At 39.1% G+C, this 18,094-nt stretch overlaps 1 protein-coding gene across 3 annotated transcripts in view; it reads left to right on the top strand.

Annotated features, from left to right (window-relative positions):
* Positions 1-18,094, top strand: part of ATP8B4 (ATPase phospholipid transporting 8B4 (putative)) — a 258,688-nt gene that overhangs the window by 52,880 nt on the left and 187,714 nt on the right. For all 3 annotated transcript variants that reach the window (XM_073995770.1, XM_015452812.4, XM_065547325.2), the window contains 2 exons: positions 12,751-12,864; positions 15,539-15,637. In XM_073995770.1, coding sequence (XP_073851871.1) covers positions 12,751-12,864; positions 15,539-15,637 — 213 coding nt within the window. The remainder of the gene's footprint in view (positions 1-12,750; positions 12,865-15,538; positions 15,638-18,094) is intronic.

Below are 18,094 nucleotides of genomic sequence, written 5' to 3'. Positions count from 1 at the left end.
CACAACAACTCTGCATGGTAGGTATTCCCGTGCAAATTTACACGGGGGAAATGAAGGATTGGAGGAATTAAGAGAAAGGTCACTTAGTTGATAAAACATGGAATCACTTTTCAGATTCAGGACTCTGAGCCCTCACTTTTTCCTAAATATCTCTTGGGAAAATTGTGCTCACTCAAGTATTATTTAACTGGATTGTTCTTTCATTGTGGTGAATATGAGTAGATTTTTTGGGAAAAATGTCTTCAAGAAGTTCTTGAAGCTTTTCTGAAACCGGGTTTGTGAGGAAGGTCTTTGTTCTTAACCTGTGTGTATTAAGTTTAAGGCTTGAGGTGATGTGTCTTGTCATATAAGTAGTTCCTTTCAGTACAGCATGTCTGCCTTCCCTCCTTCCTTACCTCCTTCCTTCCCTTCTTCCTTCCTAGTGGCAGCTTTTCTATAGTTCTGGAATCAGAAAATTTCCTAGAAACCCAGGGCATGCTGTGGGCCATGGCTCTGGCTCAGCCAAGGCAAGTGCCTTTTAGCCTTTCTGGGTTTCAGTTTCCTTACTGAGGGCAACTCATTTTACAGTACTGGAAATGACAATTGTGGGAAGAGAATACCTAAAGCAGGCTTGATATCTTGTGGAGTTATAACAAGAAATATTAACCATTTGGGGAAAATCAGTTTCTAAAAAAGGGCTCAGGCCACAGACCCCTAGGGTTTGCCTCCTCCAGCCCTTCAAGTCCCTTATCTCATTGATAGCACCCCTCGTGACCCTCAGAGGGAGGGATACAGGGCACAGTCATCTATCTATTCCTCTGACAAGCCTTCTGATTTTGTTCCTCCATACCCTCTGACTTCTCTGGCTTCTTCCTCCTCAAAAACTGACACACTTGCATAAGTGTCTGGATGAACTTTGTTTTCTAACCCTTATGCCAGATGGAGCGAATCAGGAAGAGGAACATGGATGAGGAATGCACTGGGGAAGAGGATTATGAAGGCAGTGAAATGAGATGGTGGAGGAGGTCCAGGAGCTGCAGCTAGAGCCATTCATTCATGGAACAGGGGAAAGGACCTGGTTTGCTTTGTTTCACAGTTTTGTACATTTACAATTATTCCTAGCTGGCCTTCCTAGTGATGCTCTGGTGGATCATTAACTATTAAACAACTAAGTCACACTGTTATTTGACCTGGAGCCTGGTACTTAGAGTTGTTCCCGTAGAAGTGGCTCAGTTGCAAATCAGTTCAGTGACTTAGAGGATCTGGCCTAGTGAGTTTTGATTGGAGACTCACTGTGCATCTTCTCACAGTGCAGCTCTTGCTCCGCTCAGCATCCACCTGGGCTTCTTATTGAATCTCCGTGTTGGTTCCTACAGAAGACAAATGCCTATTTTTGTATATGTAATCAGGGAACGTCATTGTCAGTCCCACAAAGCAAATTTATGATAGTCTGTATTTAACTCAGACTAGCTCAAGCATAACCTCAAATTTGGTGAAAATTCATCAAACCCATTGTGCATGATATAATCACAAAAATTAAAGAGTGGCACTTTATTCATAGATCATTATTGATATGTTTTAATGATAGAAGATGCTTTAAAACTCTTCTTTTCCCTGCCCTCCCCTACCTGCCCCATGTAGAGAATTTTCCTTCTGTATTTCCCAGTCTTCTCTCCCTCTCAACACCTCTACTCCCAAACAAAAGCCACTCAGCAAACAAAAAACACAAAGCCAGGTGTTGTGGGTTTGTCTGAATGTAGATTTACTCCCCAGTCCTGGCTGCGAAGGGGCTGGAGACCAGGAAAGGCTAGGACTGTTGCGGGAGAACAGCTTCATGAGTGGATCAGGGTCCCAGTTGTTCCAGTACCCCCTGGGCATGACAGAGAGTGCTCACAATTGCATGCACTTTTTCCATCTGATCCTTAGGGGTTCAGGAGAAAATTGCGTAGCTACCCCTGAGGTGGTGTTATTTATGTAGAACTCTAGTATAAGAAGTAGAGTGCTAGGGAGGATTAGACTGTGTATAGTGTGCTATTACAACTCTTTGGTTCTTTGGGCAATTCTTTATGGGTGCTTTTCCTCATTAACTGGACTTTTCTGTTGTGTCTTTCTTATTGTTGTAAACACTGAGGTCTTGAAATTTGGCTTAGTTCCCAGACTACCCAGCAGCATGAATATGGTCTAATTTTCAGACCTAATAAACAAAGAAATCCACCTGTACTAAGTTGTCCAAAGAATCCCCTGTAGTTCAGGAAATGGGCTTGAACAAGCCAGCTCCCACCTCAACTCAAAGAAATGCCCACTCTGAACATATAAGATCCCTAAAGCTCAGGCTGAGATGAATTTGTGGACCAAAGCTGAGGCCTGACTCCCTAGATCCCCAGCTGATTGAAAAGGAGGAGGCGTAGATGAGCTCTGGCCCAGCAGAGATAGGAGGCAAACAGATCATTAGCGATGCCCCAGGGAAGTCCCACTGAAACACAATTTTTGCTTTCTTTTATTTTTCTCTTTTGTATGTCTTCTTCTTTTCTCTCTGGAGAAGGCATATACTAGGTCTTTTTCTCTCTCTGTTTCTGTCTGTATTTTCAGTCCTTTTTTAGATGTCACAAAAAGAAAGTAAACATTTTATTGCAACTATTTAAGATGTTATATGCCTCTAAACACCCTGGAGAAAAAAAAATAGTGTGATTAAATTAATCTCAGAGGGAAATTTAATTTGTTCCCCTGATAATTATCCAAAATTAGTTCTTTGTAGATAAATTACTATTCATAGGCCATTTACTAGCTGTAGAACTGTCTTTCAGACACTGGAACACTAAATTAAGGCTGGGGGGTAGAAAAGAGAATAAAGTTTGTGACACTGTCAGACAGATTTGCGTTGTGGGGAGACGGAGGCCTGAAAGCTTTCCTGGCCATTATCTCTGTTCCTAAGGTCTAGATGGAAAATGAGCTCCCTAGACAAGCCCAGCAATATTCTCCCTAGATTGAAAGGACTGGAAGTGACTGCTCCGGCTGATTGAATTAATGTGAGCCCTTCCCTGTGATTTAGTTTAGAGAGGTTCTGTTCTTCACCAGAGTGAAGGATGTCAGATGAGGGCCAGTAAGTCCATTAACCAAAAGGCAGTCTAGAGACTTCCTAGTTTCTGACTTGTTTCTCATGGAACACCATTTGGGACAACACAGGATTGTACAAGACTTGCTTTTATAGGCAACCCTCACAACTGTTCTAAACCTCAGTTTCCTCATCTGTAAAATGATGCTGAAATAGTCACAGCTCATTGGATTTTTTTGAGGACTGCCTGAGATGATGTACTTACAGTGTTCAGCATAGAACCTGGAGATGGAAGGAGGCAACACCATTATCTGGTGTCACTGTATGACCCAGAGAAGCCATGACATAGAAAGTCATATGTTCTCCATTCTGTGCCCAAGTCTTGGTGAAACATGTTCTAAAAGGTGGAGGCACAGATGAGCTCCTTTGTCCATAACAGTGTTTAGTCCACAGTGTTCAAAGGTTTTGAGCATGTTCCTCACTTGTAAAAGTAAATTAAATCTGACTGAATGTGGTGGCTCATACCTGTAATCCCAGTGCTTTGAGAGGCCGAGGCGGGAGGATCTCTTGAGGCCAGGAGTTCGAGATCAGCCTGAGCAACATAGCAAGACCCTGTTTCGATAAAAAATTAAAAAAAAAGAAATTAATCTATATGTGTGTATACATATAGACAATGCATACATTGTACTATTAATATTTATATACATGTGTATACACATATATGCATGTGTGTACTATATATTATTTTTACTATAATGTGTATTGTCTTTGCTATAGGTATATATATACACATACACATATATTATCTATAGTAATTAAACATTAGTAACATTAACATTTTTAGTTAAAATATACATGAAGTTCTTTTTTATTTTTGATAGCCCAAAGGATTCTTTTGGGCACCCAGGAAGCGAGCACCCTCTACGGGACACGTATTCCCACTGGTCTCACCAAGTAGGGTAATCTTGATACTGCATTAACCTGGAAAATCAAGCAAGAAGGCTTCCTGAGGGAGTCTTGGCAGGCAAGGTGCTCCTGCTCTATTGTTCATTATTTTTGTCATAGCATTTGATGATCACCTCCTTAAATTGTGTCATCAGTTTACAAGTTTATTGTCTGCTTGTTCCTGCCTCTCTCTCCACAACTAACATACAAACTTACTCAATGAGGGGAGGGTCTTTGCTTAGTCATGTCTATAGCCCTGGCTCAATAACATTATTGCCTGACGTACAGAAGGACTTTAACAAAAATTAGTTGAATGAATGAATGAGTGTTGGGGGATATGTGCCCTCTGCTCTTTCCTTCCTCATACACGTTTTCTGCTCAAGTCTGGGAGCCCAGACTCAGGAGAACGTTAAGATGATGGTGGTGGTGGTGGTGATGATGAGTGTAGTCATTATTGATTGACACTCTCTGCAAAGCCTCTTCTGTGGTTGAGGCTTCCTCAGCAGAGTTCATAGAAGAGCACTGTTGTCTTTCCATTGCCCCTATCCTGGAAAGCTGTGGACTCTGCACTAGGCAACAGTCAGCTGATACTGAGGAGCCTCCAGGGGTTCTTCCTGGTATCGGTGAGGTACCAGATGTCTAATCTCCAGGTCCCATACAGGCATTCTTTTGAGATCTTTGCATAAACATGGGTGATTCACATATTTTCTGAGTGGTACAAATGCCTTTTGGCTACTTCCTCTTTTATGCCAGTAGTTTGTGGACACAATCCCTTTTTGTTTTTTATTTTATGGCTTAGAGATAATCTCTCCCTTATTAGTCAGGATTATTTCTGTCTCTGGAATCTGGATCGTACCATAAAAATACTGTATCTGCCTCCTTTTGTGGCAAGAAAAGCTAGATGTTTTCCCCTTCAAGCTCTGGAAAGTTACTTTTTATAGTTGTTATGATGTACAAATGTCTCATCAGATGTGGGATGATGATTTGATAGTGAGGAAACTGTGGTACTCATTGTAAAAGCTCCTGGGGCTTGTGGGACTCATAGACGTAGGCAGTGTCCCTGGACAACTACTGAGCTCATTTGGGTTTAAGCCTTCTGGGATGCATTCTTTAAGACAAACATAGAGATACAAGTAAGCTATTATTTAAAAAGCAAACTGATCTTGCATATATTATGAATGCTCTTACCTAGTGTTTGGTTGGTTGAGAGTAAAAGAAAAACCAACTCAAATTGACTTAGTTTGAGTTGAATGAACAGATCATATAACTGAAAAGTCCAGAGATAGGGCTAGTCTCGGGAGAGGCTTGGTCTAGTTTCTTTCTCTGCATTTCTTGGCCCTGAATTTTTAGTGCAGTTTGTTCTTGGCAGCCTCCCCACTCATAGCCCCAAGTTGCTGTTAGTAATCTGTAGGGCTACTTGTTGCCAGATTGGAATGCAATAGGAAAGAGAAAGCTTACATTATCAGCAAATTTCAGAATTGACGTAGTTTATGTGCCAGTGTCTGAATTCCAAATTGTAATTAGGAGGGTGGGCCGTGTACTTGCCTTAAGCTAATTTGACCCTGGAATTATGGATGGGAGATGAATCTATACAGTTCAAGGGACTAAGGAACTTGGCACATTGTTTAGCTGATGGGGAGAGGAAATAGTCAAATGAATGTTACATATGTCATTAACAGGACTGAATTTAAAGTGCTGAGATTGGTTTTTGGTATATTTGGTAGTAGATGCGTCTCTTACTCTCAAGATACTAGGTTAGCGTCTATTACTGGTTGCAATAGCCATTAGTGACATCCATTAATGTTTCTAGCTTTCTGTCCAAAACTGTCTTTTGGACACTTTCTGTCTTTTGGACAACATGGTGACTCTTTTGACCAATAAATTGTGAGCATTTGGGTTGAAGCATTACATATGAGAGTGGGACTCTTCAGACCTTCTTTTTCCTCTGGTAATATACCTTGAAGCATTGAAGATGGTGGGTGGTCCATTATGAGTATCTGATGAGCAGACTCATGTTGGGCAAGTAGCATGAACAATAAATAAACTCTTACTGGGTTAAGCCGTGAAGATTTTGGAGTTATTACTATAGCATAGCCGGTTATCCTGACTAGTACATTGCATTTATTGATACAGTTGAATTATTTGGGGGTCCCTCACAAAAATGCTATATTTGCATAATTCTTTCAATTTAGCAGAAATGCTTTTACATCTATGCTCTCATTTCCATGGTAGTTCTATAAATATATGAGAAATGTTAGTTAGTTAGTTCCATTTTGCCAGTGGAAAATTGAGGCAATCTCCCAAATGCTCCAAATGTTTGTTAATATAACAGAGTTTGTTATTTTCTATTTGCTTTGTTTACTTAAGCAATACACTTACTTTGTATGTATAATGAGGATCTCTAGAAAAAATAATACTTCCCATTTTATTAATATTTTATTTGGTAGCCCATCTCTGAAAATTTTGTCATTTTTACTTCATTTTCTTTACTTTATTCCCCACCTTCGCTCCCGCCCCCGCCCCCCACCAAGTAGTAAATGTTGGAAATACAAAGGACTTTGGCCATTGTGCTTGGGTTGAAAGCTAAAGTAAGGGAGTAGTTATGCATACTATTTGTCTGCATTGAGCTTTGTTAGGGGCCAAGAGAATCACTCTTGAGGGGAACTGAAAGAGAATCCAAGGAAGCTGTAAGCATGCATCAGGCAATAGAACAAGGGCTGTGCCTGAAGGGCTTGACTAGAGAAGAAAAGGTAAATATACTGAATTTTCTTTGGTAAGAAAGTGGCAGCAGGCTTGAAATGCAGACTGCAAGAGAGAGCAAGGGCAGATTACTCTGAAAGCAGAAGAGATAACTGCTTTGCAATGAACTGGGGCAGCACAGCGGTGAAGAGCGTAGGCTCTGGAGCAGAATGTCTATTACTAGATCCAAATCCTGGCTCTACCACCACTTACAAGCTGTATCACCTTGTGTAAGTTACTTAATCTCTCTGAACCTTGGATTTCCCTTCTACAGAATGGAAATAATAGTACCTACTTCATAAGGATGATGTGAGGATAAGATGAGCTATAAAATGTAAAACTCTTAGAACAGCACACACAGTAAGAGCTTGACAAATGTCAATTATTATTACTATTCATGATCGTTCCTTCTGCCACCACCCTGATCCAAGCTGTGCATCATCTCTCACCTGGACTAATTCAAAGACCTCCTCATTGCTCTTTTCATATCTGCTCTTGTGTCACCACTGATTTGTTCTCCACTTAGCTAGGGTGATATTTTAAAATAAAAATCTCAACAAGTTACTTCTTTGCTTAAGACATTTCAGTAATTCCCCCTTCACTTATGATTTTGGTCTTTATTAGTCTTTATAATAAAGACTCTTTTGGTCTTGATAATAAGGACTAAAATCCTTAGTATGTATTCTGAGGAACTACTCCATCTAGCCTGTTTGTGCTGACCTGTGCAGTCCAGCCTCGTAGGCCCTCTTCTAGATCCCCAAGTGTACCACCTTTTGCCCACCTAAGGGCCTTTGCATTAAAATATTTTAGAGAAGCAATGACGTTGCCTTCCAGGTGGAGGGTTCTCTACTGGTGTGACACTTCTCTCCCAACTCCGTTACCCACTCTGCCACATGTGAGATGAAATCATTGACCGGATGGGCCAATCTTGAAGGAATAATGGGCCTCAGCTCATCTTTGCCCTTCTCCCTTGTGGAAGCACATTTTCCACAGGGAACAGGTGCTTCCTCACGTTCATTTACGGGGAGGCATTTTCCCACTATGTGGGATCATGCCCTGGTCTGGCATCACCTGTGACTGTGAGCCCAAGCCTACTTCATCGTGGAATCTATGAACCTTCCTCCTCACTAACAAGCTAATGCCATGGCCTCTAGTTTGGCTTTTATCGGCACCAAAGAGGCTTCGTGGAGTCTCCTCCTTTTCTTCTGGATTGGGAAGTTTCTAGTCATTCATGGTGGGAAAGTACTTCTGAAAGGATAGTGGTGAAGATCTTTCTGTGCCTTATTATGAAATGAATTGGACTCAGATTGGACTGTAGGCCCATAGCCTATGAAATGACTAAATATTAATGTGCCTGATTTAAGGTCTTACCAATACAGTACTCATATGCTTGGACAGGGCAGTGGAAATGGAAGCGTGTTTTGCTTTTGGTTGAAAAACAAAGAAAAGTAGACTGGCCCAGAGATTTTCCAGGAGGGGGAGCCCTTGTTCCTTGTTCCCATTCAAAGCTGTGAGGGTTTGCATCATCTGTGACTAAGTTACAACAGAACAAAAACAATCATTGCTATATGTCAAGCTCAGCAAATAGGAGAATATTGTCATAATTTCTGTTTGGCATTATTACTTTATCCCACAGAATTAACTCTTTACCTATATGGAACTCAGTTTTGTAGGAGAGTTTCTTTATAATTCCTACCGTGGTTTTGATGGTTATAGACATTGTATATGTCCTTTTGGCAAGATGCTAGGCTAACCTCTATTTTAGTTTTAAGTTAGAAGGAAAATATAAAACAGGATTAGGAATACGACCTCCTTATTTAACTGTATTTTCTCCTTAGCTTTAATCTTCCCCATTCTTTTCTCCAAGTCCTTTCTTTAGAGAAACATATGATTGACAGTACCCACACCCTATTTTGCAGTGTGTTAACTTCTTGAGTAGTTAACGTACTACAATACCATCATTATTAGCTTTCAGAACAGTTTTCAGTACATCAGTGCGCATCAGACCAACTAAGCTGGAAACTCTTCTCTTGACATCTCTTCTTATTTTCCCACAACTTGTAGCACAAAACTGGACACCTTGATTCCTGGAAAATGTTGTATTAGTCTGTTTTCATGCTGCTAATAAAGACATACCTGAGACTGGGTAACTTATAAAGAAAAAAGGTTCAATTGATTCACAGTTCAGCGTGACTGGGGAGGCCTAAGGAATCTTAGAGTCATGTTGGAAGGGGAAGCAAACACGTCCTTCTTCACATGGAGGCAGCAAGGAGAAGTGCTGAGCGAAAGAGGGGAAAGCCCCTTATAAAACCATCAGATCTCGTGAGAACTCACTCACTATTGTGAGAATAACAGCATCGGGGTAACCACCCTAATGATTCAGTTACCTCCCATCGGGTCCCTCCTATGACATGTGTGGATTATGGGAACTATAATTCAAGATGAGATTTGGGTAGGGACACAGCCAAACCATATCAAATGTTAAAAATGGTCATTTAACAGACGACCGGATTTTAAAAAAACAGATAGGAGTGATGGCTAGGAACCAGGGTAGGTTCACCTAAAACAAGTTACCCCAAACTAACCTAATTCAAAAAATATTATTCTGGGCATGTTGATTCTGAATTTCAGTAATATTTGTCACCCTAAATTTCTCATGTTATTTTCGTGGATAGGATAGAATTAAGCCTCAAAGAATATAGTTATATGACTTTACAAATGGTTAAATAAAACATATTTAATATGTTTTATATAATACCTGAAAAAAGTATTAACATTAATTTGTAGAGAGATCTCTGGTAGTTTGCCATAGCTTTATTGGTTTAATCAAAAAAATTTTTTGGTACGTTTAGCCTTTTTAAAAAATGTGTATTTGCCTACAGCTTTAGAAGAATATATAAAAGGCATGTGTTTGAAATTTTCTGATGACACAAAGCTGGGAGGAATATCTAATGCTTTAGATAGTACACTCAAGATTAATTTTTTTTTCATTAGGCTGGTGTAATAGGAAATATGAAAGATGTTATACAGAAATATTTTAAAAACCAACTATAAATGTATAGGAAGGGAAACATGATTTAATAGTGATTTATGTAGCAAAGATCTAGGAATTCTTGTTGATTAAAACTTAATATGAAGACATAGTGAGACACAATTGCCAGAATGCCAATGAAATCTTTGGACATGTCAATATAATAGTTCAGAACACAGAACATCAAAGTCCTTACCATACATAGACTTGTTGAGGCTGCTCTGCAGTTGTGTTTGGTTCTGGGCATCATGTTTTAAGAGAGATGCAGAGAAGCTGGGATGGATCCAGAAGAGCCTGACTGGGAAGAAATGCCTGTAAAATAAATCATGGAGAATAGTTGAAAGGTTTGGGAATGTCCAAGTCAGCATAAGTATTTATGGGAGTCCTATGAGTGGTTTTCAAGTATTTGAAGGTTATCAACATAGAAAGGCCTTAGACTTGGTCTAGGTGACCCCAGGAATGGAATTTGCTATGTGGCAAGAAGACACGTCTCAAAAGAAGACATACATGTGGCCAACAAATATATGAAAAAATGCTAAATATCACTAATCATTAAAGAAATGCAAATCAAAACCACAATGAGATACTATCTCACACCAGTCAGAATGGCCATTATTAAAAAGTAAAATAAAATAAAATAAAATAAAATAACAGATGTTGGTGAGGTTGCAGAGAAAAAGGAATGCTTATACACTGTTGATAGGAGTGTAAATAAGTTCGGCCATTATGGAAAATAGTGTGGCGATTCCTCAAAGAACCTAAAACAGAACTAGTATTTGACCCAGCAATCCAATTACTGGGTATACACCCAATGGAAAATAAATCATTCTACCATAAAGACACATGCACTTGTATGTTCATTACAGCATTATTTACAATAGCAAATACATGGAGTCAACCTAGATGCCCATCAATGGTGGACTGGATAAAGAAAACGTGGTACCTATACACCATGCAATACTACACAGGCATAAAAAAAGAATGAAACATGTCTTTTGCAGCAGCATGGGTGTGGCTGGAGGCCATTATCTGAAGTGAATTAACACAGGATCACAAAACCAAAGGCTGCAAGTTCTCACTTATGAGTGGGGTTAAACAATGGGTACTCATGGACGTATACGGCAGCAATAGACACTGGGGATTACTAGAGTGAGGAGAGTGGAAGGGTGGGGGTAATGGTTGAAAAACTACCTACTGGGTACTAATGCTTGTTACCAGGGAGAGTGGATGTCCCAGCTCTTGTCTAACTTGGAAGAAAGATTTCAACCAAGAGACAGTAGGAAGACAGTGAAAAATTTTATTGAAAAGAAATACAGTGTAAAGAGCTTATTGTAGGAAAAAATGGGTACACCTCAAAGGAGGAGTGGGATGATCCTGTGCGAAAACAGTTCCAAAGGTTCTGCGCAGGGAGCTTTATCATGTTGGACTTTTTCTGCAAATTACTGCCCCTGTCTCAAGTCTCCACCTTTCTCCTTTGCCTCGTTTTTCCCGCTTCTGCCTTAACTCCTCACCTAGGCTTGTGGGACCCTCCCTTACTGTTGGTTAATGTGCATGTGTGGGCTGGTGATCAATACAGATCCTGTCTGATGGTGGCCCTGCTCATTGCTACCATCCTAGAAAGGTTGTATAGTGGTCAAATCTATACCTGTTGGGCCCGCATATCTCTTTAATTTCCTTATCTGTCCTAATTTGTACTTGTGGTGCCAGGTTTCTCTTGGTAATGTCCCCTTTACCCGTCTTTTTCCTTTTTTTTTTTTTTTTTTTTTGGAGGAGTCTTGCTCCATCACCCAGGCTGGAGTGCAGTGGTGCAATCCCGGCTCACTGTGACCTCTGCCTCCTGGGTTCAAGTGATTCTCCTGCCTCAGCCTCCTGAGTAGCTGGGACTACAGGCGTACACCCCCATGCCTGGCTAATTTTTGTATTTTTATCATGTTGGCCATTCTGGTCTCAAACTCCTGACCTCAGGTGATCCACCCACCTCTACCTCCCAAAATGCTGGGATTACAGGTGTGAGCCATTGTGCCTGGCCCCCTTTGCCCTTCTTATTAGCATGTAGCTAACGACATTCTGACATTTTAACTGCAGAATGAATGATTATTGGGGTGTCTTAAGAGGCATTCCATGGTGTTTCTTTCTGTATGGCTACCTCCTCTCTCTCCTACCCACATATGATTAAGTGCTCCCAACCCCCACAAGCATTAGAGATGGCATTAATATGCAAATTTTGGGTGGTCCCTCAGGTGTGAGCCTTCCCAGAGATTTCCTTTCCCAGGAGCTCCCCTCCTGTTCATGTCTAGCCCTCTACCCACTCTAACATGCTCTTTACCTGGTGACAGGATCATTCATACACCAAACCTCAGTGACACATAGTTCTCTCATGTGACAATCCTGCACACATGCCCCTGAACCTAAAATAAAATTGGAAAAAAAAAGTTGTTAAAATTAAAAAAAGAAGTTACAGGGAGGCAGATTTGAATTTCTCATAATAAGGACCATTCTAGCAATTCCCATTCTGAAATGGGGACAGGCTGCCTTGTGAGGCAGTCAGTTTCCCATCACAGGAGACCTTCTAAGAAGGACCTAGGAGCCCCTTGTCAGAGGTAGCTAAAGGGGTCATGCTTTGGGAAGGTGGACCAGATGATTTCTGAAGTTCCCTCCTGCCTTGCAAGCCCCAACAGGAAGGAACTCAGTACCTGCATACAGTAGGTACTCAAGCAGTGACTGCCAAATAGTTGAGTGCCTGACTCAAAAATCTCAGGGGTAGACTTTTGCATTTGATACATATTTTGTCACAGGTGAGTTTATGGCATGGACCAGTAATTTCACCTAGTATCAGGAGCGTATCATCTTGGGGAAAATGAAGGCTTTGAGTCACACAGAGTTGAAATTTCCTAGATAACTGGCTTATCTTTCTTACTCTGGCTCAGGCTTGTAGGTTTTAGAGCTGTTTCTGATAATGAGCAATGCCTTGCCCCAAACTAACATGATGCTATTTCTTTTTCAGGATAATCGTATCCACACATCGAAATATAATATTCTCACCTTCTTGCCAATTAATTTATTTGAACAGTTCCAAAGAGTGGCAAATGCCTATTTTCTTTGCCTTCTGATTTTACAGGTAATATTTAGGTTGTATTTCTTTATTATCTGTTTGTTTAAAGTGTTCATATGCTTTTAAAAAGTAGGTCAATTTACTTAGCTAAATGTTTGTGATTAGATAAAATCATCCTTTATCAGATTTTTAATCTTGTTGTTGCTGTTTCTCTTCACAAACGTGGGAGGGGTAGGAATGGTTAAAAAGTAGTACATTCATCATTTTAAACACTGAGGTCACTTTAAAACACAGCCTTGCACTTTATTTGAACCAAACCAGAGCCTAATAATTACTGTTCATAGCCTCCCTCCTTTCTTTATCTCCCTCTTACATCTACAGGGTGGGGATTGCCAGAGTTGAGGCAAAGAGTCTTAGCTGACTAAGACTGAGTAAGTTGCGGAGCTTAATTTCGCACATTTAATTTTCATTTAAGAACAGTGACATATTTTTAATATATGTAAAGTAAGTGATGATGCTATATATTATTTCACTGTAGGGTGACTACTTTTACAGTTTTGAATGGTTAATTGGTAGTTAATAACCTTTGCTTTTTCTCCCGTCTGACTAAAATTTGCCCTTAAATGAAATTTCAGATTTTATGGATATTTTGGGAAGGAAAAAATATAAATCAAGGAAACTACATACATATATACACATACATACTGTACACACACATAAATCATTCATGTTAGCCAGTTATTTACCTAGTATTTATGTTAGCGTACTTTAACCAGATCAAGCTGGTAGGTCGAGAATGGCTAAGAAGTAAGAAGATGGATTAGATTAATAGATTTGAGTACTGTTTTCTCTTTAATTGAATATCTATTTAAGAATCTTTATGTTTTAAGTGACAGAAATCTTAGTTTAAGCAAAAGACGAATATATTCATGGGTATCTCATTTCAAGTATTACTGGATTCATGGGCACAGTTTCATCAGGATGTGGCTTCTCTTCTCTGTTTTTTTTTTTTTTTTTTTTTTTTAAACACATTGACCTTTCTTAGGTAGGCCCTTTCTACTTGGTGGCCCTGACAGCTTCCTAGTTCCAACTCAAGTCAGAGAGAGAGAGAGAGAGAGAGAGAGAGAGAGAGAGAGAGCAGGGAGGGGAGGGGGAAGCGGAGAGAGAGAGAGAACGAATGAGGGAATTACTTTTTCTGTTGCTCCAGCAAAAGTCTTGAGATTAGTTCTGATTGGAGCTATATCTTCATTCCTAAACCTGTTACTGTGGCTCAAGAGTTTGATTCAGTAATTGGCTTAACCAAGATCATATGCCAAACCCTGGATCCATGGTATAATCAGTTTCCTAAAATTATGTGGACAGAAAGTGAGGGGATATGATGTTTCCCTAAGAAATAGGAGTATATTTAGAAGAACTGGGTGCTGATCAGGAAAACAAAAGCCAATAATGAATAAACACCTTACTATTTATTGAAGAAAGCTTAGAGCCCAAGATTTCTCCTCCCACCTCTCCCCATGAAATCGTTTTTGGTTTCTTCAAGTAACACTTCACACCATTCCAGAATTTTGAATTCATTTCTCTAATGGCTTTTTCATTTGTGGCCAAAGGCTCTTCTTCATAGAATTTTATATATAGAAGGGAACTTTGGGATGGTTCAGTCTAACCTCTCCTTTCTTTATTGATGAAGAACTTAGACCCAGAGAGATTAGGTGGTAAGGCTTTCACTGTGAGTTGATGATGAACTAGGACTAGAATTTAGCTTTTCTGACACCAAGCTCAATATTTTTGCTGCTACATCAGAGGCTTTTGAGTTTTTTTTAAAAAAAGTCTTATGTAGAAGCTACTGTATAAAATTGATTTAGAGTTGTTTTGATGGGGCCTGATCTTTAGCCGCTGACCATCTGTACCCCATCCTTTCCTGCCTGATGGCCCTGAAGCAGCTCCAAAATGAATCCCATTTGAAACCACTTGTCTAAGAGATTTATGTCACTGTGTCTCTCTTATGTGGGTGGCTTTGGATGTATAGGCACAAGGGAATAGACCTTGGAGTCCAAGAGACCTAGTTTCAAATTTTAACAGTATGTGATCTTGGCCCAGTTGCATGATCTCTTAGATTCTTCATTTATAAAATGGGGACATGATACCCAGGTCTGCAACATTTCCTGACTCCTGGTCACCATTCATAATGTAGTATTCTGTCTTGTGTACTGGGGGTACTATTTATGTGGAATACAAACCTTCTGGGATTATACAAAAGCAATGCTAGTAAGAATCTAACTCAGTGAACTTTTCCGAGGATTAAATGACATAATAAATGGAAAGTACCTGGCACAGTGTCTGGTGCAAGGCAGATGTTCAAATAATCTCTCTTTGGGAATTGGTAAAAAGAGTAGTTAGTAAAATTGTTAAAAGTTGAGATGAAAAGCTGAAAAAGATGGGTGAAATTTAACATATTGGAGAAGGTGATCATCTGTGAAAGATTTCAAGAAGCTTCTCCCTTGCTATAAAAATTTCAGTTTTCGGTTAGGTAGTTTGAAAACAAGTTCAATAATACTTCTACTTTATGTGTCTTATAACCAAATACAAACACTTAAATTATTGAAAGTCAATCTTCATTTGTAAAAATAAGTCAATATAACCCCATTAATTTCTGCTAAATCTTATAAAATTAAATGACACAATTTGGAAGATATATTTTCTAACTTTAAAAGCCCTAAACTATTTGGAATGTTTGTTTCAGCTAATTCCAGAAATCTCCTCCTTGACCTGGTTTACCACCATTGTGCCTTTGGTCTTGGTGATAACTATGACAGCTGTCAAAGATGCCACAGATGACTATGTGAGTATTTGCTCTTGAGCATTCTTGAGGTCTCAATTTCAGTTATGGCTTCTCAGAAATAGATAATGAAGATGCATTTGAAATTTTGAATGAAGTTATTTTGGTCAATATCATATAAAGCTATTTTGCTATTTGTTTGATGATTAATACAGGTACCATAGAACCAGAGCCTGTTTAAAAGCAAGAGGGTTTCAATAACTAGATTCACTTTCTTCTTTTATAGATGAGAAAACGAAAGCCTAGAAAGAGCTAATGATTTGCTAATAATATGACCAATTTGTGGAAGAGCAGAATTAGAAATCAACCTGCATTCACTCAGTGAAGTGTTACTTATTCTTCATCACATGTCTTTGTTTAAGTTGTGAGAGTTGGTAAATATTAGGTATTCTCATACATGCTTGTCGTTACATTAGGAGTTACAAAGTCAAATATAGTTGACCCTTGAATGATGTGGGGGTTAGGGACACCAATTCCCTGTGCAGTCAAAAATTCGTGTATAACTTTTGACTCCCTCAAAATCTTTACTAATAGCCTATTGTTGGCCAGAAGCCTTACCGATAACATAAACAGTTGATTAACACATATTTTGTATATTTATTATGCACTGTATTCTTACAATAAAGTAAACTAGAGAAAAGGAAATGTTATTAAGAAAATTATAAGGAAAAGAAAATATATATACTATTCATTAAGTGGAAGTGGATCACCATAAAGGTTTTCATTCTTGTCATCTTCATCTTTAGTAGGCTGAGGAGGAAGAGGAAGAGGAGTGATTGGTTTTACTGTCTCAGGGGTTGCAGAAGCAGAGGAAGGGGAAGCAGGAGAGCAGGCACACTCAATGTAGCCTTTAGAGAAAAAAAAAATCTGTGTATAAGTGGACCTGTGCAGTTCAAATTTATGTTGTTCGAGGGTCAACTGTAGCTTCAAAAGTCAGGAAACGAATGTAAATAAGTCAGGTATAAGGCAATAGATAGTTTTAAAGTCTGCATAACCCAAAGGAAGTAATTCTCAGTCAAAGACAAAACACAGTCTTGGGAAAACCAAACATTCTAAATCCAGACAAATTATATTTTCATCCTGAGTGATTACATGTGCCCCCTCAATAACTGTCTAAGCCAATGAGTTACAGGTTTATATTCCTAGCCCAAGTCACTCCTCTGAGCTCACACCTATATTTCCTGTTGCCTATTTTTAACCTATCTGTATCTTTAAAATGGTTTTCTTTTAGACAGCATATATAGTAGGGTAATAATTTTTAATAAAATCTGAAAATCTCTACCTTTCAATTGGAATATTTAACCCATTTATGTTTAATATAATTATCATTATGATTAGGCCATCTATCATCTTGCTGTTGCTTTCTATATGCCCCATTGGCTCTTTGTTCTATTTTTCTCTGCCTACTTTTAGATTAACTGAGAATTTTTTTTTTGTGATTCCATTTTATCTTTATTATTGGCTTAACAGATATACTTTTTCATGGTTGTTTTAGTCTGTAATAGTCTATCTCAAGTAATCCGGCTTCAGAACACTGGCACTTACTCACCACACCCCTCTGTGCTAAGCTATATGGATAATGCAAAAATGAAAGAGACACAGAAACTGAAGTTAAAAAAAGCTTAACATTCAATAGAGGGAGATGGGTCATGTACATGAATAACAATAATATGAGATAAAAATGGTGTGAAATTCATAATTTAAAAGAACCAAAGTGCTTTGGTTCTTTGAGGAAGATGACCTTCAGTAGCTAGATTGATAACAGAGGTGGGATGTGTGAAAGAGAATTAGGGAAGACATTATGGAGAAAGTGGGAACCCACTCCTGCTAAGAGTAGTTGAGTATGGTAAAGACATATGGGAAGATTTGTACTTATCAAGTTGGTTTATGTGATGTTTCGTCATAGTTATCTTACATATAATTTTTTGATAAATCAACAATTTGATGCAAGTCATTTTAAAATAGCACACATACACACAAATAATGTACTTGTCTTCATATATCATTTTTTAAAGAATACACAGGATACACTCTTCATTTCTTAATGAAATTTCTAGCCTATTTCATGGTTCACATTTTGACTATAACCTTTGAGGTTAGTTTTTTTTTTTTTTTGGAAACAGAGTCTCACTCTGTTACCCAGGCTGGAGTGCAGTGGCATGATCTCAGCTCACTGCACCTTCTGCCTCGCAGGTTCAAGCAATTCTCCTGCTTCAGCCTCCTGAGTAGCTGGGACTACAGGCATACGCTGCCACGCCTGGCTAATTTTTTGTGTTTTAGCAGAGATGGGGTTTCACTATGTTGGATTTTTTTTTTTTAATTTTAAATTTTTTTTTTTTTTTGAGACGGAGTCTCGCTCTGTCACCCAAGCTGGAGTGCAGTGGTGCGACCTTGGCTCACTGCAACCTCTGCCTCCTGGGTTCAAGCAATTCTTCTGCCTCAGCCTCCTGAGTAGCTGGG

The sequence above is a fragment of the Macaca fascicularis genome, chromosome 7, assembly GCF_037993035.2.
Source record: "Macaca fascicularis isolate 582-1 chromosome 7, T2T-MFA8v1.1".
Lineage (NCBI taxonomy): Eukaryota > Metazoa > Chordata > Mammalia > Primates > Cercopithecidae > Macaca > Macaca fascicularis.
Note: the sequence above shows the minus strand (reverse complement) of the source record. Positions and strands in the feature narration are given on the sequence as shown.